The 22998-nt window shown below is 40.9% G+C and overlaps 1 protein-coding gene and 1 non-coding gene across 2 annotated transcripts; one reads left to right on the forward strand and one right to left on the reverse strand.

Moving 5' to 3' along the window:
• Positions 1–11654: 11654 nt before the first annotated feature.
• On the reverse strand, positions 11655–11760 carry LOC132051305 (small nucleolar RNA R71). The gene has a single exon (XR_009413677.1). It is a non-coding gene; the product is annotated as a small nucleolar RNA R71 (small nucleolar RNA).
• Positions 11761–11776: 16 nt separating this feature from the next.
• Positions 11777–13860, forward strand: LOC132048878 (uncharacterized). Its single transcript, XM_059439562.1, has 5 exons — positions 11777–11935; positions 11993–12212; positions 12318–12533; positions 12666–13319; positions 13553–13860. Exons 1-5 carry the CDS (start codon positions 11777–11779, stop codon positions 13858–13860), a joined length of 1557 nt encoding a protein of 518 aa, XP_059295545.1.
• The last annotated feature ends 9138 nt before the right edge of the window (positions 13861–22998 follow it).

Raw genomic sequence — 22998 nt, forward strand, 5'->3', positions numbered from 1 at the left:
AATCTCAAAGGATGACTTTTTCTTCTGAGGAAGTGTATTTCTGTAATGAACTAGCATGAGATTCTCGTATTGGTGCTCTTTCACCTTAACTACTAATGACGAAACAGCTGAATTCTGAATGGTAGCTCTCATATTGCCCAAGTCCATTACCCGAACTCCTAGCCTAGCTAACTAATGGAGCTCACTAGCTAACTCTCTTTTCTCTGGCTGAACATCACATAGGCTACCCATAGATCTACGGCTAAGAGCATTGGCCACAACGTTCGCCTTCCCGGGATGATATAGAATGTTAACATCATAATCTTTCAACAACTCCAACCATCGCCTTTGCCGTAAATTCAACTCTTTTTGCTTGAAAATATACTGAAGGCTCAAGGCTCTTGTGATCCGTATAAATATCAACATGGACGCCATACAAATAATGCCTCCATATCTTCAATGCATGGATTACCGCAGCTAACTCAAGATCATGGGTCGGATAGTTTTTCTCATGTTTTCGCTATTGCCTTGAAGCATAAGCAATCACCTTACCATGATGTTTTAGAGAATCCCTCGGCCGGTGGCACGCCGCGCCCTCGAGACAAAAGTGGGGGGGGGGGGGGCGGAGACTAGCCTCGAGCCCTCGGTAACACAACCTGACTCCGCCGAACAGGGAGAAATTTCTACTCAGCCCAGCCCTTACGGTTAAAATTTGTAAGTATTTAAGAGCCACACAACCGCAACTGCAATAATAGAGAAGGCCGGGAAAGTGACGACCCTTTCGGCAGAAGACTTGCTGACCGCGGAGAACTGCTGCCTGCACCGGGAAGTAGAGATGCTCTGGTCAAGGTGCCGATAGTCTGAGTCTTTAAAGCACTCCCTGCGGCTAAGCTACGACGAGGTAAAACAAAGTATGGATGAGATGGAAGAAACTCTTAGGTCAACAATGTCACGAACCGAATAGGGCCATGACGGTTACCCGGGGCTAACCACCGAGCACCACTCATCCTATTACTCATCATACACATCAAGCATTCATTCATTAATCTTATACTCAAAACATAGTAAAACCATTTCTTTCGCTTCGAAACATAATTACCATTATTTACATAAGCCATTCGGCTATCAAAATAGTACATGTATACACGTGAGAAATCGTGAGACCATACTACCCACATATACATATCTATGAGCCTCTACTAGAGTACTAGACATATGGACGGGACAGGACCCCGTCATGCCCAAAACATATATATACCAAAAGAATAAATCAATGGCACCTCCGGAACAATGGAGTGCTCTCAGTCAGCTAACAGCTCCTACGAGTCTGGGTCGCCTCCCTGTCTACCTGTGGGTATGAACACAGCGTCCAAAGAAAACGGACGTCGCATTTACGAACATTGTACTGAGTATGTAAGGCATCAACAATAATAATACATAATAGGAGCATAAGGGATAGCATAAGATAAAAGAACCGTTCATTTCTCATAATACCTTTTTGAACATTCGCCATACGTACTTACCCCTTTATTCCTCTAAAAATACACTTGTTACATCCACATGCTTACATATGCAGTAATTTACAATGCAGTGCAACTACGTACCCGGCCATATAGGCTTGGTATCATCCGTACTCGGCCCTCTCGGGACTCGATAATATCTGTACTCGGCCCTCTCGGGTTTTGATGATATCCGTACTCGGCCCTCCCGGGACTCGATGCTATCCGTGCTCGGCCCTTCCGGGACTCGATGCTATCCGTACTCGGCCCTTTCGGGACTCGATGCTATCCGTACTCGTGTCTTACCTCTTTTCTTTATCTTATACATAGGTAGCTCCTTATAGTCATAGACTCATCGTCATCACTATCGTGCTCATAATGTATCTCTTATCTTTATATCATATGACTATTCATGAACATAGGCTCTTAGTTCTTCAGAATGTAGGGAATTCATGGAGAAGGAGGGAAAATCGTGCCATAAATTTCATACCTTAAAAAGGAAAGGACTAACATCATAAGGTGGGTCTAGCAACAATAAATAATATCAAGGAATCGTATGAAGGTCATTAGCTTTGTAGAAATATCATATCATGAGCTTTAGGGTCTCTAGACTTGGGCTCATCATCATATTCATAACATATCTCTTAACTTTATCTCGTGAGAGCTCTTTGTAACGTAGACTCATCATTTCCGATATATATATACATATATGTAGAGGAGTCATAGAAAGATAGGAAGATTCATACCATAGAGTCATGCCTTAGAAAGAAAGGACTAGCCTTACATACCTTTTCCTTTAGCTATTCTATCACTTGATCGTTCTCCTTTAATGCTCACGTCTTTACCTTCAAGAGAGTTCGTATCGACATTAGCTAAACAATTATAAGAACGTGCTTACTAAAGCTAGAGAAAATTGGGCAGCATTTCCTTTGTTTATACAACTTCCTCCATATTCCATATCAACTCCCAACATTCATAATCAACAATCACAATATCATAAACAACAATCAACATTCATCTATATCACCCACATTTCACAATTTCACTTCAATTGCTCCATAATCATGATCATAATTCACTATCGCGTTCTTTCACATATAATACTTATCTCGTGTTCCAAATGTCATTCATAACTTACTTACGATCACAACATCTTAATAATCATGATTCAATCCAAACTACTACTCGACAATGACACTATTCCCACATTTATGACCCATTTTCTATATTCTTCTACCATTCAAGTGTTTCAACTTCTCAATACCTTACACATCATGAAAATACCATAAAACTTACCTTAGATAGGTAGGAACAAGCCTTGAGTGGAAATACTCTTCTTGCACCAAAACCCTAGTTCACTTCTCTTGGAATTTCATGGCTTAGATGAACTTTGATGTGTTTCATGTACTTGGTTCACTTGAATTCTTGATATTGATCTTTGGTTTCCTTTGTTTTCTTGTAGATGAAGTATGTGGAACCTTCTAGAGGTCTTGAGAGAGATGAAGAAGTGTGGGAAATGAAATTAGTGAAGTGGAATCACATATATTTATGTTTGCAACTTAATCAGTCCGTCGGGACTTCCACGGACACTTATACGGTCCGTGGAACATTACACGACCCGTATAAGTGGTTGTGGTTCACCACTAAGCAGTCATCATCTCTTCTGGGTGTTATACGGACCCTTATACGGACCGTATAATGTTATACGGACCGTATAAGTCGGTCGTATAATGTTATACGGACCCCTTTCCTTTGAAATGATCTTCGTCGTTCGTTTGATCTCCAGTCCTTATGGAAACTTCTTGGCACTTCTTTAACACCTCAATACCAATCTAAGGGATGTTATAACTCTTTCCCAAAGCATCATTAGAACATCATTAACTCGATACTCGTAATTCTTGTCCGACACACAACATATGACTTGTTTTCCCTATGTGTTTGTCTTCTCTTACCTCGAATGTCTTTGGAAATCTTAATTAGGACCATTAAAGGCTATTCCTTTCTTATCAAAACATCGTATACGTCATGCCCTTCGTTAGTCTATTCACTGCACGCTAACGGGAAATTTTTCGAGGTGTAACAAACGACCTCTGACCATCAGAACCTTCAAGCAAGAGTCTGCCGTCTGGAGGGCGACCTGGAGTCCGTTCGAGGACAACTGAGGTGCTCAGAGGCTTCCCGAGATCAGATCCAGACCTAATGGGAAAGGTTGCAATGGCGTGATATTGCTGAGGAGAAAAAGGCAAGCCTAATACGTGACCTGGCCATTCTGAAGTCATGCCGGGACGCCTTCCAGGAAGCTTTGAACAACAAATTGGACCTTTCAGAGCCCCTGCTGGATGCTGATGTAGACTTTGTGGCTGCGAAATCCACGATGGTGAGCTTTCGGTCTTCCAAGAAGAGCAGCTAGGATAGCGAGGGCCCAGGGACCCTTCCTGCTACTAGGGGTGATTCTCCCTCCTCTTGATTTTAAGTTTTTCAGTCTTTCGGGCCTGCGCGCCCATGCCCTTGTCTTTTGTTTTCGAACAACTACTTTGAATGTTTTTGAATGTTTATTTTGATCGAGCCTCAGCGGACCATGGAATAAAGTTTATCTGTACCTTTCGTGAGCTCAGGACCTTTGACCTCTGGGTCCTTATGAGCCTGGGGGGTCTTTATAATGGCCAGCTATCTTAATGCTTTCAATGATTTGTTCTTTTAAATTGCTCTTGTATGTTTTACTTTATATTTTTGTTAAGGCTATTAGCCTTTTGCCTAAAATGATAAGGAGAAAGAATCTGTAATTCTAATGCCTTAAGGTTCCAATCCGGAGGGTTTTGACCTTACCCTGTTGGAAAGCCAATTGCTTGTTTTTTTTTTTATCAAGCTTTAACTTCCTTAAGGTACCTTCAAGGTCTCTTGCATAACACATCTGGTTATTATACCGATGAAATTTTGTTCGACTGTCTTCTAAGATAGCTAGAATTAACCTTCTTTTTAGCGAGGTTTAAACTTTATTCATGTAAGAGTGGACCCTTATTATTACGGTGCTTTAGAAAATGACGTCTCCCATTCGTTTTGACACAAGTTTTCGGTATGTCATGAATTGCATCCATCCAATATCTCTGCTTTTCATGGCAAGAATTTCTTCAAAAGAAGGAAAGTTTTATTGATTTTCTTGACTTGCAAATGCAATGCAAAATGTAAAAATAATCTGGATGCCATCTAGTTTGGTCGGTCTGGTTATATGTGTTCAAGCTCCCTGGTCCGGGCGGTCCCCGGTAACGGTACACTATCTACTTATGGCTTATAGTTTAGTCTTAGCCTCTGCTCTGCATGAGTGTATATAGCCCCCCAGTGTTTGGGGGTAAAGTGTGAAGTCCCAAGCACTGGATAATGCCTCTGGGAAAAATGTCTGGAAAACCATACGGAGCTACCTCGTTAAAAACCTTGCCGGAAAAATCCAATTGGGACAAAAACCGATCGAAGGAAAAAAGAGTGCAGTCCTGCTGGCCACGGTTTTCCCACTCAAGCATAATATCACTTAAGGAAACTAATGTTCCAATTGCTCGGAATTTACGTCCGTCTTCATCTTCCAGTTGGTATGACCCTTTACCGGCTATACCATAACTTTATAAGGGCCTTCCCAATTCGATCCAGTTTTCCTGCACTTACGCCTCTGGTGTTATGCGTTACCTTCCATATACCAAGTCGTCGAATTTAAAGTGTCGGAGGTTCGTATGACAATTATAGTAACGCTCCATCTACTACTTCTGTGCAACTATTCAGACGTATGCAAGATTTCGATATTCTTCAAGTAAATCCAGTTGCACCAACATTGTGTCTGCATTGGACTGAGCTTCGGCCTGGATGTACCTTGAACTCGGAGTACCAACTTCCATCGGAATTAACGCCTCTGCACCATACACTAGGGAGAACCCTAACTTTTCAATCCTTAAGTTAATCATTAATAATGGAAGGTTTAAGCTTATCAACAATGAATTCATCAAATTCTACGGTTATACTAGTCAATTTCATCATCAATTTCCACTTAGGAAGCCTAGAACTCATTTCAAGAAATTGTGATAAAACCCATCTTCTACCTTAAGTTCTATGGAGATTCTAGCATGGATTCAAGCTTAAGGAAAGATAAGGGAATGGATTTAAGGTTAGGAGACTTACCCACAAGAGAAATCAGCCAAGAACTCTCCAAATCGCCTCCAAGGATGCTTAGAACCAATAAATGAAGTGAAAGGAAATGAAGGGTTTCAACTAAGCATTAAATAAGAATCTGGTCCCGTCATCCGCTGCAGCAGGCTCGCTACAGCCAGACCCGACCCGCTATGGCGGTCTACATCATAACTAGACCAGCCGTTATGGCGGCTCCATATCCGCTATCGCGAGTCCACCACAGCGGATATCCGTCCGCTATGGCGACTCGCCACGAACCTCTCTTAATCGCTACGGCGGTCGGTCCTTGCTACAATGGGACTGCTACCGCGAGTCTGGTACCGTTGTGGCGGACACCAGACACCAGAAATTTCTTAGTTTTTGACAAGTTTCATCCGAAATCCGACTATCACCCGAGGCCCCACAGATACAAAACAAACATGTATACGCATATAAAAACGCGCTACGAACTCACCCGTGACCTCGGAATTCCCAACGGAGGTCTAATTGACCAAGTCAGCCCCCCAATGGCCTAAAGTTAGCTTTTCAAACTAAGTCCAAAAACGCTCCCAAGTGCCTCGAAAATCGAATCGAATATCCCATCAAGTCACAACTGACCATCCAGACCTCTCGGAATCGATCGAAATTCGAAAAAGGTTCATTTATCAAAAAGTCAACTTTGAGTCAAACATCTCACTTTAAGGCTCAAACTTTTAAAACTCACACTAAAACTCGCCCGATGACCTCGGGAAAGGGTTAAAAGGGGTAAAAGGGTCAAAAGTACTATAACGACGAAACAGGTCATTATATCCGATACCAATTAAACAATCATTCGTCCTCTAATGAAGGAAGAGAGTACGAAGGCTGACGATAACCAAGGAATCATTATCATAAAAACACGGAAGCCTCCACGGCACGAAGTACGCCACAATCACTGCCTTTTCACCTGACCAGTCAAACTTCCTCTAACTTAGCTAAAAGACCCAATTTCCATATTCCCATACTCGAAATGCTCTCACAACTGATCCCCGAATAAAAGAATTACTTTGCTGGAATTCTCTGATTCGCTATAACCATACCTCTGAACTCGATCAATAGGTCCCACAAACATCCCTAAAAAAAATACGAACCTTTAGATGTAGACACAATCATAGCCCACTCTGAACCGGTAAAATAGTCTGATTCCACTAACCTTTCTTAGGCCGTTCTTCTCACCACGATTTCTTAAAAACACAAAAACACACGCCCGAAGCCATGACTTACTCTTTCCAGAAAAGAATTCTTTCTTCATCGGAGCAACTTCGAGCAATTCCATCAAACTGATCTTACTCATAGCTGACTTCGCTAGTTTCAAGTCTTTTTAAACCTTCAAATCATAATACAGGAAGCATTCCACTGAATACCTTATCGAGCCAAGTCTGTAGGACACCATCTGATCACTCTAAAGACTTCTCACAACCATAGTACCTCCCAAAATCATTACCAAGTATCGACAAAATCATTATATCTGTCCAAATAGCTGCTCCCGATAAAATACCATCAAGTCCACTTGGAAACCCTGATAAAGCTCGGTAGACCTGTTATACCTCAAATCTGAACTGAAACTCATTGAATCCGTGAAGGTGATTTACTGGGAACCCATAAGTCCTCCTGGAGATATGAACACAGTCCATCAAGTCCTAATCAAACAATACTGACCCGGAATGAATGCACAACCCCTGAATACCATCATTAGCCACTCGAACCGACTCCAAATTTTTGAAACCAATCGCAGTCCTACCACGCATCTGTTGGCGGCCAATTCTAATCTTTTCCTCACGCATAATAAATCATGTCTGTCACCCTCAATTCCAAAAGCTGAGTCCTATCCAAGCTGTCAACTGAGTACCGAAGAAATCTACCTTAAGAATGCAACCTTCGAGTTTCTCAACCCTTACCCGATACATAAATTTGATACACCCCGAACTTTTCGACGTAAAAACCTGTAGCCGCATATAGTAACCTTTTAACCATGGAATCTCCCATTGTAACACCTCGATTTGCCCATAACAATTTCGAAAGCATCAAATCTCGTAATCTCTTGCCCACCTAGCACAACTATTTCCGAGTCCTTAATACCCAACAGTGCTCACCCAAGCTATCCAGTTAATAATACTTGCAACATAATACACTACCACAAATACAGTCTCATCTAAAAAAATATGACTCTAGCCATCTTATAATAGGGATTTCTACAATTCTTTTCTCTTAAAACCACACTAACTTATCCACTGTAGAGTGTTACAAAACTATCCAACGGTGTACCATGCAAGCCACTTCCTATAAACCTTAACATGTCGGTTATCTGAATTTGCTTCTCACTAGTCGCTATCACGAAACCTCACGGAATTTCATCATATCACTTAGTCTATTTCTGTAGACTCCCTTCATTAAGCTTACTCAATAATCATACCTCATCCGAATTATGCAAGACAACGACACCCCAATCTATATAGACCCAAGTAATCCCAAAATGTACCTTATTCGTACCGATTGTCGGTCAACAATACCTTTTCTTGACTTTCAATTCCTCAATTTCTATCTGTTCACCCGTACCGCCACCGTCTGACCATTAGCCAAGTCAATCCTGGAGATAGTAGTGTACCACACACTCTACACACTAGAGTTCCCTTAACTCCCTCAACTGTAAAATTGAATACTTTCTAAATCCAACGTATCACATACACAGTCCTACTAATGTCCCCGCGTAACTCCACCAAGGTGCCTTTGCTCACCTTTTCTTAACTCAATTTCCAAATGTTCTCTACAACTCGAATTAATTTGAACCTCATTATTGATTTACCACTTCGAATGTCCCAATTGTCGAACCAGAACACCTCTAACCAATAGCGCAATTATCCCTTTCATTTGATCAACTCAACCGAGTAGTACACCAGTAGTAGCAGGAACCAATCGAAACTTCCAGAACAGGTACAAGGCTCTCAACCCTAATGCAATATTAGATGCAACACCCGATAGCTCCTTGAGTGCTAAAACTTCGCACTCATCCAACACTAGAGTCATTCTTACTAGTCAACCCTCGGCCCACAGCATAACCAAACATACCAACTCAACACTGAACCCTTATATTTATCCTACCATGCATGATCATAACATAACTCTCAATCCAACTAGCCCTTGATTCAGCGATATCCCTATCATCCCTCTAAACACGAAGACCCGGTGAACATACCCTTTACTGACAGACCCGAACCACAACTGCCCAACATCTTAAGTCTCCACTTGTCACAAGTAGTCCTGCTTTCTGATCTAGAACCGATATCCACTTTCCTGAAAGGACCCATAAGCCACTAGCATAAAATCACATTGAAGCCCAACTTAACTTTTCATGGCCGAATATGAAACCCACTCTCGTACCAATTGCAACCTTATTCTAACAAGCACGTCAGATACCAATTTTTCCCTTCCTAATAGCAGAGATTATTCTATCCAAGTCCTCTTCCTTACGCGTCCATCCCATTAATACGAAAAGTACTCATACCAAGTACCCTAAGAAATCTTACTTCGCTACATGTTTTTCACAAAAGTCGTCCTTTAAGTCCGTATTCTCGGCTCCTCTTCTTTATTACAGGTGGTCACTATACTCTTTCCAAATCCATTGAACCTTACCGAACTTACACTCATCCCCTCTTATCGATATCTAATACTCTGCCACTAATGAATCGTTGACCTGTCATAGGTACCGTGCCACGCACACCATCATAATGCCTTAACGAAGTTGACACCTTTCCCAAAACTAATTATATCATCTAATGAACCACTCTTGTTAAGCCATGTATGCACTTTTGCCTCTTCCGAGCAATCCAACACTGAAAACACGAGATCATTTCACCTTCTCTACTGTCTTTTCTATTTTTCAAGAACCTCGCACAACGAACGAGTCTAACCACAATTTCCACACAACTAAAACCTCAAACTCTAGCTAGAAACTGAACTTGGTCACGCATCCGAATCAGGATGGCACATCTCGTACCATACCACAACACATCATAACAAAATCAATCGCGCAAGGATTTTAAGGACACATTCCCACCTTCTGTGGGTGATTAATATAAGGATATTCAGATACTAATTGGAATAGACTAGATAATAATTTGGACGAAGTAGCACGAAGGAATGAAAGAATTTGAAGTTTTCTAAATGTCCCATAGCCTGTCACAGATAGGTACAGAACACATCGTACTGATCTGCCAGACTTTACTGTAACATGCTCTTGTACTTATAGACCGGGTAACCTAGGGCTATGATACAAACTTGTCACGATCCAATTTCACTAAATCACATGGGCACCTACCATTTCCCACCTCGGCAGGTGAACCTTTTCCCAAATCACCAATTCAACCACAATAAAGTAAATAGAGCAGAATAAGTAGAAGCCTGAATCATAAATAATCATAAGTACGGAATATAATTACAATCCCTAAGGAACTGTTCTAACTCATATAATTGCAACTAAGTAATGTCTAGAAAATTAAAGTCTCAAATGCTAAAAACATCTGTCTGAATGGAAGAAAATAAAGAAAGGGATAGAAGAGTCTTGATGTGCCGGGAATTGTGGCACATTTGATACCTTTTTTACTAGAAGTTTTACTTGTTTTTAGGCAAGTAAGTGTTGTTTTGATGTGTTTTTGTTATGTTTCAGGTATCACAAAGTTCGGGTTCAAGAATTAGAAGATACAAAAAATTGCACTGAAGATTGAGTTTTACGGTCCGTATAATATTATACGGACCGTGTCCGTAGTCATACAAAAGGAAGCAAGGCAACAAAATGTCACAGTTGGAAGATGCTAAAGCACGAGTACTTATACGGACCGTATAATATTATACGGGCCGTATAATTGGATGTGTTAAAGGCTGAAAAGATGAGACAGAAAGTTGTGTTGGAAGAAGAAGTTTCATGGGCAAGTTATACGAGCCGTATAAATTTATGCGAACCGTGTGATGCCAGTTCGTGTTTTTCTCTGCAGACATGAGGAACAGAGGTCGTATAAGTTTTATACGGTCCGTGTAATGTTATATGGACCATATAAGTGCCGCCTGGGACTTAAGTGCAAATTTTGTACTTTTACGTTTTTGAAACCTATAAATAGTCCAATGTAGGGTTTTATTCATACCCAGCTATTATTTTCTTAGTTTTGGCTTAGAACATAAAATACTCTCTAGTTTTTGGAGATTCAAGCATCAATTCAAGTATTATCAATTCCTCTTTTCTTCCAAAGTAAGCAATTATGAATTTTTCAATTTCTTATTTCTTGTTCTTTGTCATGAGTAGCTAAATTTCCTTACTAGGGTTGTGAACCCAATGATGGGTGTTTTGTGATTGGGTTTGTGATTGATATATGCATAATGGATTGTTAGAGTTTATTTATTCTTCATTCTTCATTCATAATTAATGGTTGTAAATTGATTAAAGCCATAAACCTTGATTTATTTGGGAAAATAATTAGGGTTGCTAAGAATAAATAACAAGAATTCAAAGCTTTAAACTTTGTTTAATAGATTCACTTAGGAATAAGACGAATTTACTTGGCATAATTAACCGTTCTTCATAGTTACTTTCTCATATTTGGGAAAATCATAGAAAGAAATAATATTTATTTATTGAGAAATAGTAGAGATTCACATAGAGGTTAAGTGCATTCATAGAGCAATCCATTAGAAGTATATCAAGATCAATACTCATGATCATACACCTTATCTAAAGGGGACACAACCTTGGTTTCTTTTACTATAAATTACAATCCAAAGCAATTAGTTAGCCATTAGTCATAAACAACAAACTTTTACAAAAATAGTCTGATTAAGACACTAGAGATAGTACGAGTTTAGTAACCTTCTCACACTATATTCCCTGTGGGATTCGACCCCAACCTAGTTGGGTTACTATATTTGACATCATCCGCTTTACGCTAATTAAAGGTGTATCGGTCTTTCTCAAGAAGTGGTATCCTCCTAGCAAGAAGGTTGATATTCGTGACAAGATCTATGAATTCAAGCAGCGACCGGGGGATTAGTTATATGAAGCTTGGGAGAGATTTAAGGAGTACTTGCCGAAAATTCCAAATCATGATTTTTCGGAGAACATATTAATGGAGAAGTTCTATCGAGGGCTGGATCCAGTGTCGCAATCAATTGCAAATAATGCAGCTGATGGTAGTTTTATGAATAAATCTTACCGACGAGTGACCAACATACTTGACAGGCTGACTACGCACAATCAGGCTTGGCACTCAAACAATGCTGATGTGGTGCCTTATGGTAGTGTCATGATCTAGAATATAGTAAAGGAGAATCAATATATCCAGCAAACATTGGATGAGCTTGCAACGGATATTTCCTTACTAACCAAGAAGTTTGATGAGACCCAGATTAAGAAGGTAAATGTTTGTGAGGATGAGCCAGGTATGCCGAAAGGGATGTACCAGACCCAAGAGGGTCCATTTCACGAGGGACCTCCTATGCAGGTAGAAGATGCTAACTATGTGAATAATTCTCAAGGGGGTTATCAAAGACAGAACTACCAAGGTGGGTACCCAAATTAGAATCAATGGAGACCTCATCAGGGTCAGAGTGCTTACAACAACAACAACTCTGGGAACTACAATAATAATTATCGTGGTACGAACCAAGGGAGCTACAACAATAGCAACAATTTTGGGAACAAGTGTTACAATCCTTATATACCACCGAAAGGGCAATCAACAGAGCAAGGCAGTTCGAGGGTTGAAGCAATGCTTGAGAAGGTTCTAGCAAATCAGTCAAAGTCTGAGAGGACTTTATCTGGGCTAACAGAGACAGTGGGTTCCCATACAGTAGCTATTCAGAAGCTCGAGTCACAGATGCGTGGTATTTCTAGAGAGCAGCACCCTCATAAAAAGGGAGGACTTTCTAGTGACACTATTTAAAATTCGAAGAATGGGGGAGGCGGTGTAGACCGGGTGTTTGCCATTAGTACTCGGAGTGGTAAAATACTCTAAGGTGCTGAAAAGAAGGTTTTCGAGCTCGAGCCGATTGATGAAGATGAAGAGGTACAGTCTGGTACACCAATTATTGTTGATGAGAATCCTACGGATAAGAAGGTTGCTGGTACTCCAGAGATCTTGAAGGAGACTGATGACAAGAGCAAGCAAACTATGAAAAGGGCTCTCCAACCTTTGACTCAGCTTTTCAAATCTAAACCTCCCTTTCCTCAGAGGTTGGTGAAGAAGAAGGAAGATGCTAAGTTCGAAATTTTTTATGATCAGCTAAAGCAACTGTCTCTGAATTTTCCCTTCTTGGAAGCTATCAAGGAGATGCCCGATTTTGCTAAATATTTGAAGGACCTGCTGACCAAGAAGAAAATGGTGCAACATGAAACTGTGAGTTTGACTCACACTGTGAGTTCCATCATTTCAACAACTACTGTTCAGAAGAAGGGCGATCCTGGGGCATTCCCCATTCCTTGTTCTGCTAGGCACCATGATGTTGCTCGTACTTTGTGTGATAATGGGGCTAGTATTAATTTGATGCCACTTGTTATATATAAGCAATCAGGTTTGGGGATGCCAAGGCCGACTACTATGAGGCTACATATGGCTGAAAGATCTATTCAGAGGCCTGTTGGCGTGGTTGATGATGTTCTTGTGCGGGTTGGTAAATTCATGTTGCCTGCAGATTTGTGATTCTTAACTGTACTGTTAATCGGGACATTCCTATTATTCTGGGGAGACCTTTCCTTGCTACAGGGAGAGCTCTGATAGATTCGGAGAAGAATAAAATCATGTTCTGAGTCAACGACGAGGAAGTTATTTTTGAGGCAAGCAAGGGGCTGAAGTTACCAAGTGCTTACGAGAGCATTTCTGTGATTGATTCTTTTGATATTATAGATGAAGCGGTGGAGTTCAAGATGGAAGAAGAAAGTTTGGGTGAAGCTCTAGCCGGTATTCTTGTAAACTTTGATGCTGAAGACATGGAGGTTTATGTGGAGACGGTTAATTCGCTTGTTGGATTGAGTTCATATTCTTACCACCCAAAGAAGCTGAATCTTGATCTGAAAAATAGAACAACTCCTCCAGCAAAGCCTTCGATCATTGAACCACCGAAGTTGGAGCTTAAGCAGCTCCCATCATATTTAAAGTACAAGTTCCTTGGTCCGAACAATACATTGCTGAATTGTTTCAGCATTACTGACTGAGGAGCAGATTGAGTGACTTTTGAAGGTATTTCTTGAATATAGGCTTGCCATTGGTTGGACCATAGCAGACATTCGGGGAATTCCTTCTGGGATCTGTGAACATAAAATCTAGTTGGAAGAGGATAGCAAGCCGAGTGTAGAGCATCAAAAGAGACTGAATGAGAATATACAAGAGGTCGTCAAGAAGGTGATCATCAAATGGTTAGATACTGGAGTGGTTTACCTAATTGCTGATAGTAAATGGGTGAGCCCAGTCCAATGTGTTCCAAAAAAGGGAGGCATCACGGTGGTGCCAAATGCAAAGAATGAGCAGATTCCGATGAGGACTGTAACCGGATGGCGAGTTTGTGTCACGACCCAACTAGTGGGCCATGATGGGTACTCGGAGCTGACTACCGAGTAACACTCATCACGCTATCTATCATCCTGAACCTGAGCATACATCATTCTCAACACAAGACTTATCGTAAAACAGTCGTTAATACCTCCCAAAATATGTATAGACATAAGCCCTCGAGGCTACAAAATGATGTACAGAATATATAATGAAGATGATCACATAGCGTCTACAACCCACACATAAGTATCTACGAGCCTCTAACTGGAATACCGGAATCATAAGGACGGGACAGGATGCCTTCATGCCCCAATATGTACACAAAAGAATATACCGAAAAATGGCGACTCCAGAGTAGTGGAGCGCCCCTGCGAATCCGCTGGAAAAGCTCCTAAGTGTCTGCACCGTCTCCCTGTCTATCTGTGGGCATGAACACAACGTCCATAAAGAAAAGGACGTCAATACGAACAATGTCCTGAGTATGTAAGGCATGTACAACAGTATGATAAAGACATAAAGAACATAAGGAGAGGAGCAAACCTGTAACTGATTGCCTCTTAAGGCGGAGTCATGCATGCTACCTTTTATAATAAAAATAATATCATATCATACACATATAAGCTGCTCGACTACATAGGTGCGGTGTGATCAGCATTAGCCCGCGCCCAGGCCTCCCGCGTTCGGGGTGTAAGCTGCCCACTGCAGTGGTGTATCTGCCCGGCCGCCTATAGGGCGGCGCGGTGTTATACTGCCCGGCCATGTAGGCACGGTGTGATCATACATAAAAATAACATAAGCATGCATGAGAGCCCAAGTGAAAGCTATAACTTTTTTGGAGGGACGTAAGGTCGGTAACCTCCGATTATGTTATGGAATAGTCATGATCGTCATGTCTCACCCTGAAGGAACTAGTAACATGAGGTGAGACTAACAACAAGAAGCAACATCAATGAAATCATAAATATAAGAATATCGAGCTCATCATAGCATCATTATCATCATAATCGTGGAACATATCTCATCTCTGTCTCATACGAAGCCCTTAAGAACCTTTAACCTTCATCTTTTAGGATGTAAGAAGATTATGGGAATATAGAAAATGAATCACAAAATAAGAGTCATGCCTTTGAAAGAAAGGGACTAGCCTTACATACCTTTACGCCTCTCTAACTTTGCCGACTAAACGCTTCCCTCCAAGTTCACGATTCTACATTCAAGAGAATTCGTACTAAGATTAGATAACCGGAAACATACTTGAAGCTAAGCTAAGGCGACTAAGGGCTAACGAAAATTGGGCAGCACTTCCTTTGGGCAGGACTTCCTTTGTTTCTACAACTTTCTCCATATAATATAATAGCTCCCAAACATCAATAACAACATCCATAATATCATAATCAATAAACTTTGTTAAGCTAGACATGATTCAATTCTCAGAATTCCCTCTCCAAGTCATCCATAACCATAGTTACCACCTAACGTCGTATTCATTCACATATAATGCTTCTTTAACATCCTTAATATCATTCATAACAAGATTATACCCATAACATGTCAAGAACTATCATTCAAGTCAAGTCACTATTCAAGAATACCACTATTTTCATATTTGAACTCCATATTCTACTTTCTTCCTCAATCCAAGTCATTCAACCATTCAATACTCTTATTAGCATAAAATTAATACAAAACTCACCTTTGATTATGTAGGAATGGGCTTTGGATGAAAATACTTCACTTGGAGAAAACCCAACTTCAACACCAAAGAGATTCTTGGCTTCCCTTAACCCTAGTTAGCATCCTTGCGCTTGATTCCACTAATTTTTAGCATTTGATCTCTGATCTCTATTGAATTTGTGTTAATAAGGTGTGTTCTAAAGGTTTCAAGAGGTGTAGAGGAAATGAGAAATGAAAATAATAACTTGGGACTTATATTTATAAAAAGAGACAAGGCTGCCCTTCATAAATTATACGGACACTTATATGGTCCGTATAAGTGACTGTATAAGTCTTCTAGTGATGACCTCTCACTGTGACTGTTATACGGACCATTATACGGACCGCATAATTGTCACGACCCAAACCGATGGGCCATGACTAGTGCCCGAGCTGGACACTCATATACGAACCTGCTAGATATAATCTGGAAATTTGTAAAAGCATGCTGTAGACTCATAACGTCATATGTCGAAATGAACTTGTCTCCTGAGGAGTTATAGCTAACTAAAACATAACAAATTATGCAGGTCAACAAGGCTGCCACTATATACGGGAATATCGTAACGAACTACGTCGATATAGCTGACCAAAACACACACATACAACCCACACATGTCCACAGACCTCTAAGAGTATAATAGTGAAATATGGCGGTACAGGGCCCCGCCGTACCCCTGAATATGCATAAGTCTATATCAAAAGGATCTGTGCCAAAATGACTCAAGCTCGGAACAATGGAGCTCTCCAAGCGGTACCGAGCGAAGTCCTAAGCCGGGAGGATCACCAAACTCGATGACGTACCGGGCATGAAATGCGCCCGAAGAAGTGGGGTCGATTATGAAAATGTACTCGAATATGTAAGCATAGTACGAGAAATGAAGATCATGACCGAGTGAAAAGATGACAGGAGATAAGTATGATAATCAAGGGATACCAATGCATTTGCACCTTATGTTGTGAGTCATACATACATACATACATATATATATATATATATATATATATATACCGTACTCGGCCCATTATGGGACTCGGTGAAATATAAATATATACCGTACCCGGCCCATTATGGGACTCGGTGAAATATAAATATATACCGTACCCGGCCCTCTAGTGAGGGACTCGGTGAAATATAAATATATACCGTACTCAGCCCTCCTGTGAGGGACTCGGTGAAATATGAATATATACCGTACCCGGCCCTCTAGTGAGGGACTCGGTGAATTATAAATATATACCGTATCCGACCCTCTAGTGAGGGACTCGGTGAATAATGCAATGAAACTGTGCACGAGTATTAGGAGCAATCATGTACAATATGAATCATCATTTAGGATTCAAGAGAATAATTAGAATGAACCAACACTTGAGGAACCAAAGACAACTATCATGTCAAGTATTACTGAGAACTAGAGTTTATTGGAGTCATGTATGTTCGTCGTTTGCTCATTTTATGTAATTCATGCCAAAGAAGAAAGAAGGGATAGCCTTACATACCTTAAAGCTTATCTATTCGCCTAACTCCTACTTCTCGAACTCGCAAATCTACAATCAAGGAAATTCATACTATTGTTAGGCTTGTTATCAAGTGCTTACCTCAAGCCTTTAAGTTAACTCTTCCTAGAATACGAAATTTCAAAGAAGACTCTCCCGTTTATATCCCTAGCCCGAAATCACAGTTACCAACAACCAACAACAACAACAACAACAACAACAACACCATCATCAATATCAAAATGTTCCATGAAATATCCTGCACGATGTTTATCCAATTTCTCAACCACAACTTTATTATACGATCATTTAATCACTCTATCTTCGTAGATAAACCAAAAGCAATATCAATAGGGGGAGATTCATACCTTATTCTTACTAAAACCGCAATATCTTCAGTGTTCACCTAGAATCCAAACCGAAATCCACCGCAAACGATGCTACAATCACGACTGTGCGCTATCCGAACCTAACTAATACACTGCCACTTGAAAATTGCTCAATTTTTGATACCTTCACTCCCTCATCTGATTTCTAAGTTTTGTTGGGAAAAATTCTAGTGGAAAAGAGGGCTTTACCCTTTATATAGGGTTCAAAGTCGGTGGAAACTGACTCAATAATTGACCTTCACGAATGCGAGGTCTTCTCGCGAATAAGATGGTCTGGAATTTCCATGGCTATCGCGAACGCGAAGGGAAATTTTGCCCAGTTCGCCCAATTTTTCATTTTCCACCCATTTGACCTCCAATCCTTCCAATAACTCTCATACATGATTGTAAACCCTTATAACCATAACATAGGTGCATATCACTCCAGTATTCACAATTAAGCAGTTGACACCTACAGAACTCAACGTCCAAACTACAAGGTGTAACATCCTTCCCCCCTAAAAACATTTGTCCTCGAATGTTGTAATATGTAAGCCTACAATATCTCCGTTGGTTTCGTAAAACGGTTGTCTTCCCCTTAGAATCCGATCACCATACCTTTATGCTATAGACTGATTAGTGTCTTCTCGTTCTTTCTTAACCTTTTCATTGGACTCATCTACGCGTTCCATCACCTCTTTGTTCTTATGTACGTAATTAGATACCAACTAGTATCCCGCTCTCGTTCCGTTTCCATTATCGTAGTCTTGCCTTTCCATGCCGTAACTACTCGTCGTTTTGCAAGTACTCCTTTTTTCTCACTCCTTGTTTTCCTATTAGTGGGCAGCTCCCTTTCTTAAATACGGCGCCCTTTTCGCGTTTACTCCTTCGGTGTCATCTCGGGCTATCCTTTTTGTGCCTATTGATCTTAGATATACACTGTATTGACTCCTTGTAGTTCATTAGTCAGGCTCTCTAATCCTTTACATCCTTGTCACAATCTCTCTTACCCTGACATTCCAAATGCTTATCCAACATTACATTGCGGCTAGTAAGCATAATGGTTATGTTCCTTAGGCTATCCTCCCCAATTCCTTTCCAATACCATTTATGACAATATCCAAAATACGTATATACCTAATGCTTCCTCACCATTTTTATTATTCTTCAATGCGTATCACTTGGGACAATCTATAATCTGAGTTCAAACTAATTTCATAGCTCACAACATCTTTGAGCTCCTACCAAAACTTTTTCTTTAGCTTCCTTTGATTCTTTTGCCTCACATCTTGCAATCTAACTTATAATTATAATGTTAGGGCAATCCTCTTTTTACCACAGCTTCTTCTCCAATATCGGTGTGGTATACTTACCCTTGACTTCCTCATTTCGGTGATCACTTAGTTAACTGTCATTCCTTGTTGGCTTTCCGAGGTGTCCATTCCTATCTGCGGGGCATAACCTTACGTTGATAGTTCATAGAATTCTATAATACATACCCTTATGCTCAGTGTGGTTAGGGACCCTTGATATACTTTCTAATTTACGGTGGACGCCGTTACCTTTCCATCTACACCCATATCGTTCTTCCTTTCTTTAGAGATCGCCACACCGCCTATCATTAATCCTTTTGTGAAGATTCTCATATTTTTGCTTTAATATCAAGATTTTCTTCCGTTGTAACCCAAAGTGTCCTTTGTACTCATCGTCCATTTCGTCATCCTCTTTGTAGTTAGCTCACAGACCTTTCTTACTCTCTTTATTACTCTTTAGGGTACGTCGCTGTCTATTTAGGTGTGGCACAACTTTCCCTGGTCTAGAAATATCATATCTCACATCCGCATGAAGTATTCTCTTGATCCATTCTAATCCCTTTTCATACCTGCTTTGTGGCATTCTTATCTTTTAATTTGTTTCTGCTCCCTCTTAATGCATTCCTGATATGCATTCTTAATTCGTTTCTGCTCCTGAATTTTGGCCTCTTTAAGCTAATGTCTTTCCTTCTTTGGAATTTTTGACAAGGCCTTACCTCATTTCGGACTGACCGTTCTTCCCCCCCCCTTTTTAAGGGTGTTCTTATACACTGGTAACTCCCGAATATTAGTAGTCATCGGCCAACCCTAACGATCCTCCAACTCTTTCGGTCTCTTAGAATACCAGAATTCTCTCATCGTATAGCTTGTCTTATTTTCCTTTCTGCTAATCGAGGGCTTTGCATTTAAACGAAGCGCTTATGCATTACAGATCCATTCTCGCTGCCTTCTTTAAGGCCTTTCTACTTCTACCTTTTATGGCTGAACATTTCTCAAAGCAACGGGTTAATGGGAACATTGGAGTCCATCAAAACATTTCACGGAACGTTTGGTCACACTTTGCTCTTCTTATCCCTCGTCTTCCTCCTCAACTATTATCACCGAAATTCTTCTTACTCTGAGTTTCCGATCTCACTTTACGTCTACAATATATCATTAAGAATTAATATGCTACACTCTTCCACTTCCATTGTCAATCCTTTTATTCACTTAGCTCACTTATCCAAAATTTTCCTTGACTACTTATTTGCATCCCACCTATGCGTTGTAGTTCTTCTAATGTTCTGCCACTTCTTGCTCGTGTCGTGAAATCCTCGCTAATATACTCTCTTCTTTCTTCTCTTTCCCGCCGCCAAGGCTAGTCCATACTCATGAATATTTCCCGTATATCCTTCCATTTCCTTTATAATCGAATCTCGATATTCCTTATCCTCATCCCATGTCATTGATGTACTACCTCCCAGCTAGCTTTGTTAGTTCATTATCCTCTCACTTGTCCTTTGTGATTGCTTTATTTTTCTTTTCTTCCTTTTTTCTTCTCTCCTCTCTTTTAATCAGCCCATTAGTGTACCGTTCCTATTCCCATCCTCAAACCCTCCTTGAGTTCCTTCCTCCTCGAGCGCCCTTCTCCACTTGTTATTTTATAATATTGCCCCTGAAGTTGATGAAATCTTCCTTTAAACATGCAAATCTGTTCTATTCTTAAATCATCTTTTAGGAAAACTTCTCCGTTTTCGAGGCATTCGTGTCCGTATAACTACACATTTATCCCTTTATATACCTCTCGAGAGCTGAAAATCTCTTAGTATCATTGCAATGCCTGATCATTCTCTCTCCTACTTCACATCCCTATTTGTGGTTACTATCCTTTAGTCCCACTTATCGAAGTCTGTTCTCTGATCCCACACATTAATCTTTTGTTCCTTATACCTTTCCCTTTGTTCTAGAAATTTTAATGTCCTACTTCCTATATGCTCACTTTCTTCCTTTCCCTGATGTTATAGCATTAGGACTTTCCACTCTAACCTGCAGTGAGAATAACATCAACTTACCTTATAACATTTGTCACTTGAACTTCACTACCCTGTTCGATTAATGCCCTCAGTATATAGCAACGCTGGCTGTCGGGACGCACATACGGCTGGGTGCAAACTACATATGGGATGTCATACATTGACATATATATGTTTACTACCGCCTTTCTTGCAAAGTACTTCCAAATACTATTCGAACTCATCCTAATTCTGTAGCCGTGATGCACCTTTCTTTCTCTTCGCTCGGCCTACCGCTCATCCTTCGCGATCGCTCCGCATACTCCAATTTCCCTTAGGCTACTCTACCTTCTCGTCCGTTCCCCTCGATGTCTAAATTTGTAGGACTCTAGTACACTTCCTGTGGGTCACCCATCCTAGTATTTCTCTTATTTCAGCACGCTTGTCCGGAGTGCAACGGGATCCGTGCAGTTAGTGCTGGTACGATCGCATCCACCCTACTGCGTGACCTTTATCGCATGACCTAGAATAAGTTGAAGTTCTAATGGATTCCAATAAATTCTCGTAATGCATCTCCCTCTGGATTAGAAAGGATCTCTTACTCTTTCGACTAAGCAAATGCTATTGTGGCCTTTAAAATCCTCAATAATCACCTTCAGTCTGCATGTATGACTACTCTTCATCCTAAATTTCAAGATTCCCAATGGTGGCGAAAACATCTTAATCGTAGTTACCTCTACATACTTAAGTTATCGGTCCCTTTTAGAATTTCTGCTCATCACAATTAAGTATCATCCTGTAGTAATTACATACGCACATAGGAAATTTCAATAAAAACTCATATACCTGTAATCGACCTGTCCTTGGCTTGGTCTGGAGGGCTATAAAGTAAAGTGTCCTCTACATCATCCTCCCACCACCGGCTGGTCTGACCATCCTCATCTCTCTCATCTGAATCCAAGGAATACGGATACTCGGGCAACTCTTGGTTTACTGACGGCCAAGATAAAGGGCTGGAATAATCAGTAACATTCAGCATGTGCAACCAGCCCGACATGGTCATAAGAGCACCGGGGAATCCCGCTCTCGGCATCGATACCACCTCTAGGATCACCTCTCTCCTGTCCCATACGAACCTTCGGACGGTCCGTGTCATACCGCCCTCCGATGGATCCTCCTCTCTAGAAGTCGAAATTCGATCCCGAATCATCGCGGTCCTCGCAGCGATCGGGCCCAATGGAATAGCCAAGGTCTCTCCCCGGCTCGGTCCCGTGGCTCCGTGGTCCCGAATCTACTCTAGGGGTCCCTCTTGAAGCACCCCCACCGTTCGAGGCCGATCTCTTTATCTTTATCAATCCGTGCTTACCTAAGAAAAATGTCATAAAGAATTTTCCCAGACTTTGGCTCTCGCAATGATCTAGAGAGTAAGAAGGAAAGATGACATCCTAGATGTCCTCCGTAGCTTCCCTCGTTTATAGATGTGGTGCACAACACACCGATAAACAGACTCTACTAGACACCGCTCAGACACTTCCGAGGATGAACCCGTTCCGATACCACTTTTGTCACGACCCAACCGACGGGCCATGACTTAGTGCCCGAGCCGGACACTCGTATATGAACCCGCTAGATATAATCCGAAATTTGTAAAAAGCATGTCAGAGACTCATAATGTCATATGTCGGAATGAACCTGTCTTCATAAGATTTCTGGCTACTTTGGGATGTCAAAAAACGATCTCTGATAAGCTTGATCTTTTCCACCGCTTGCTGAATCAATTCTGGACCTATAAGTTGTGTCTCTCCGAGCTCAAACCCTCTAATTGGTGATCTGCACTTCCTTCCATATAGAGCTTCGTACGGGGCCATCTGGATACTGAAATGATAACTATTATTATAGGCAAATTCGATAAGTGGTAA

The sequence above is a fragment of the Lycium ferocissimum genome, chromosome 3 (assembly GCF_029784015.1).
Source record: "Lycium ferocissimum isolate CSIRO_LF1 chromosome 3, AGI_CSIRO_Lferr_CH_V1, whole genome shotgun sequence".
Taxonomy (NCBI): Eukaryota; Viridiplantae; Streptophyta; class Magnoliopsida; order Solanales; family Solanaceae; genus Lycium; species Lycium ferocissimum.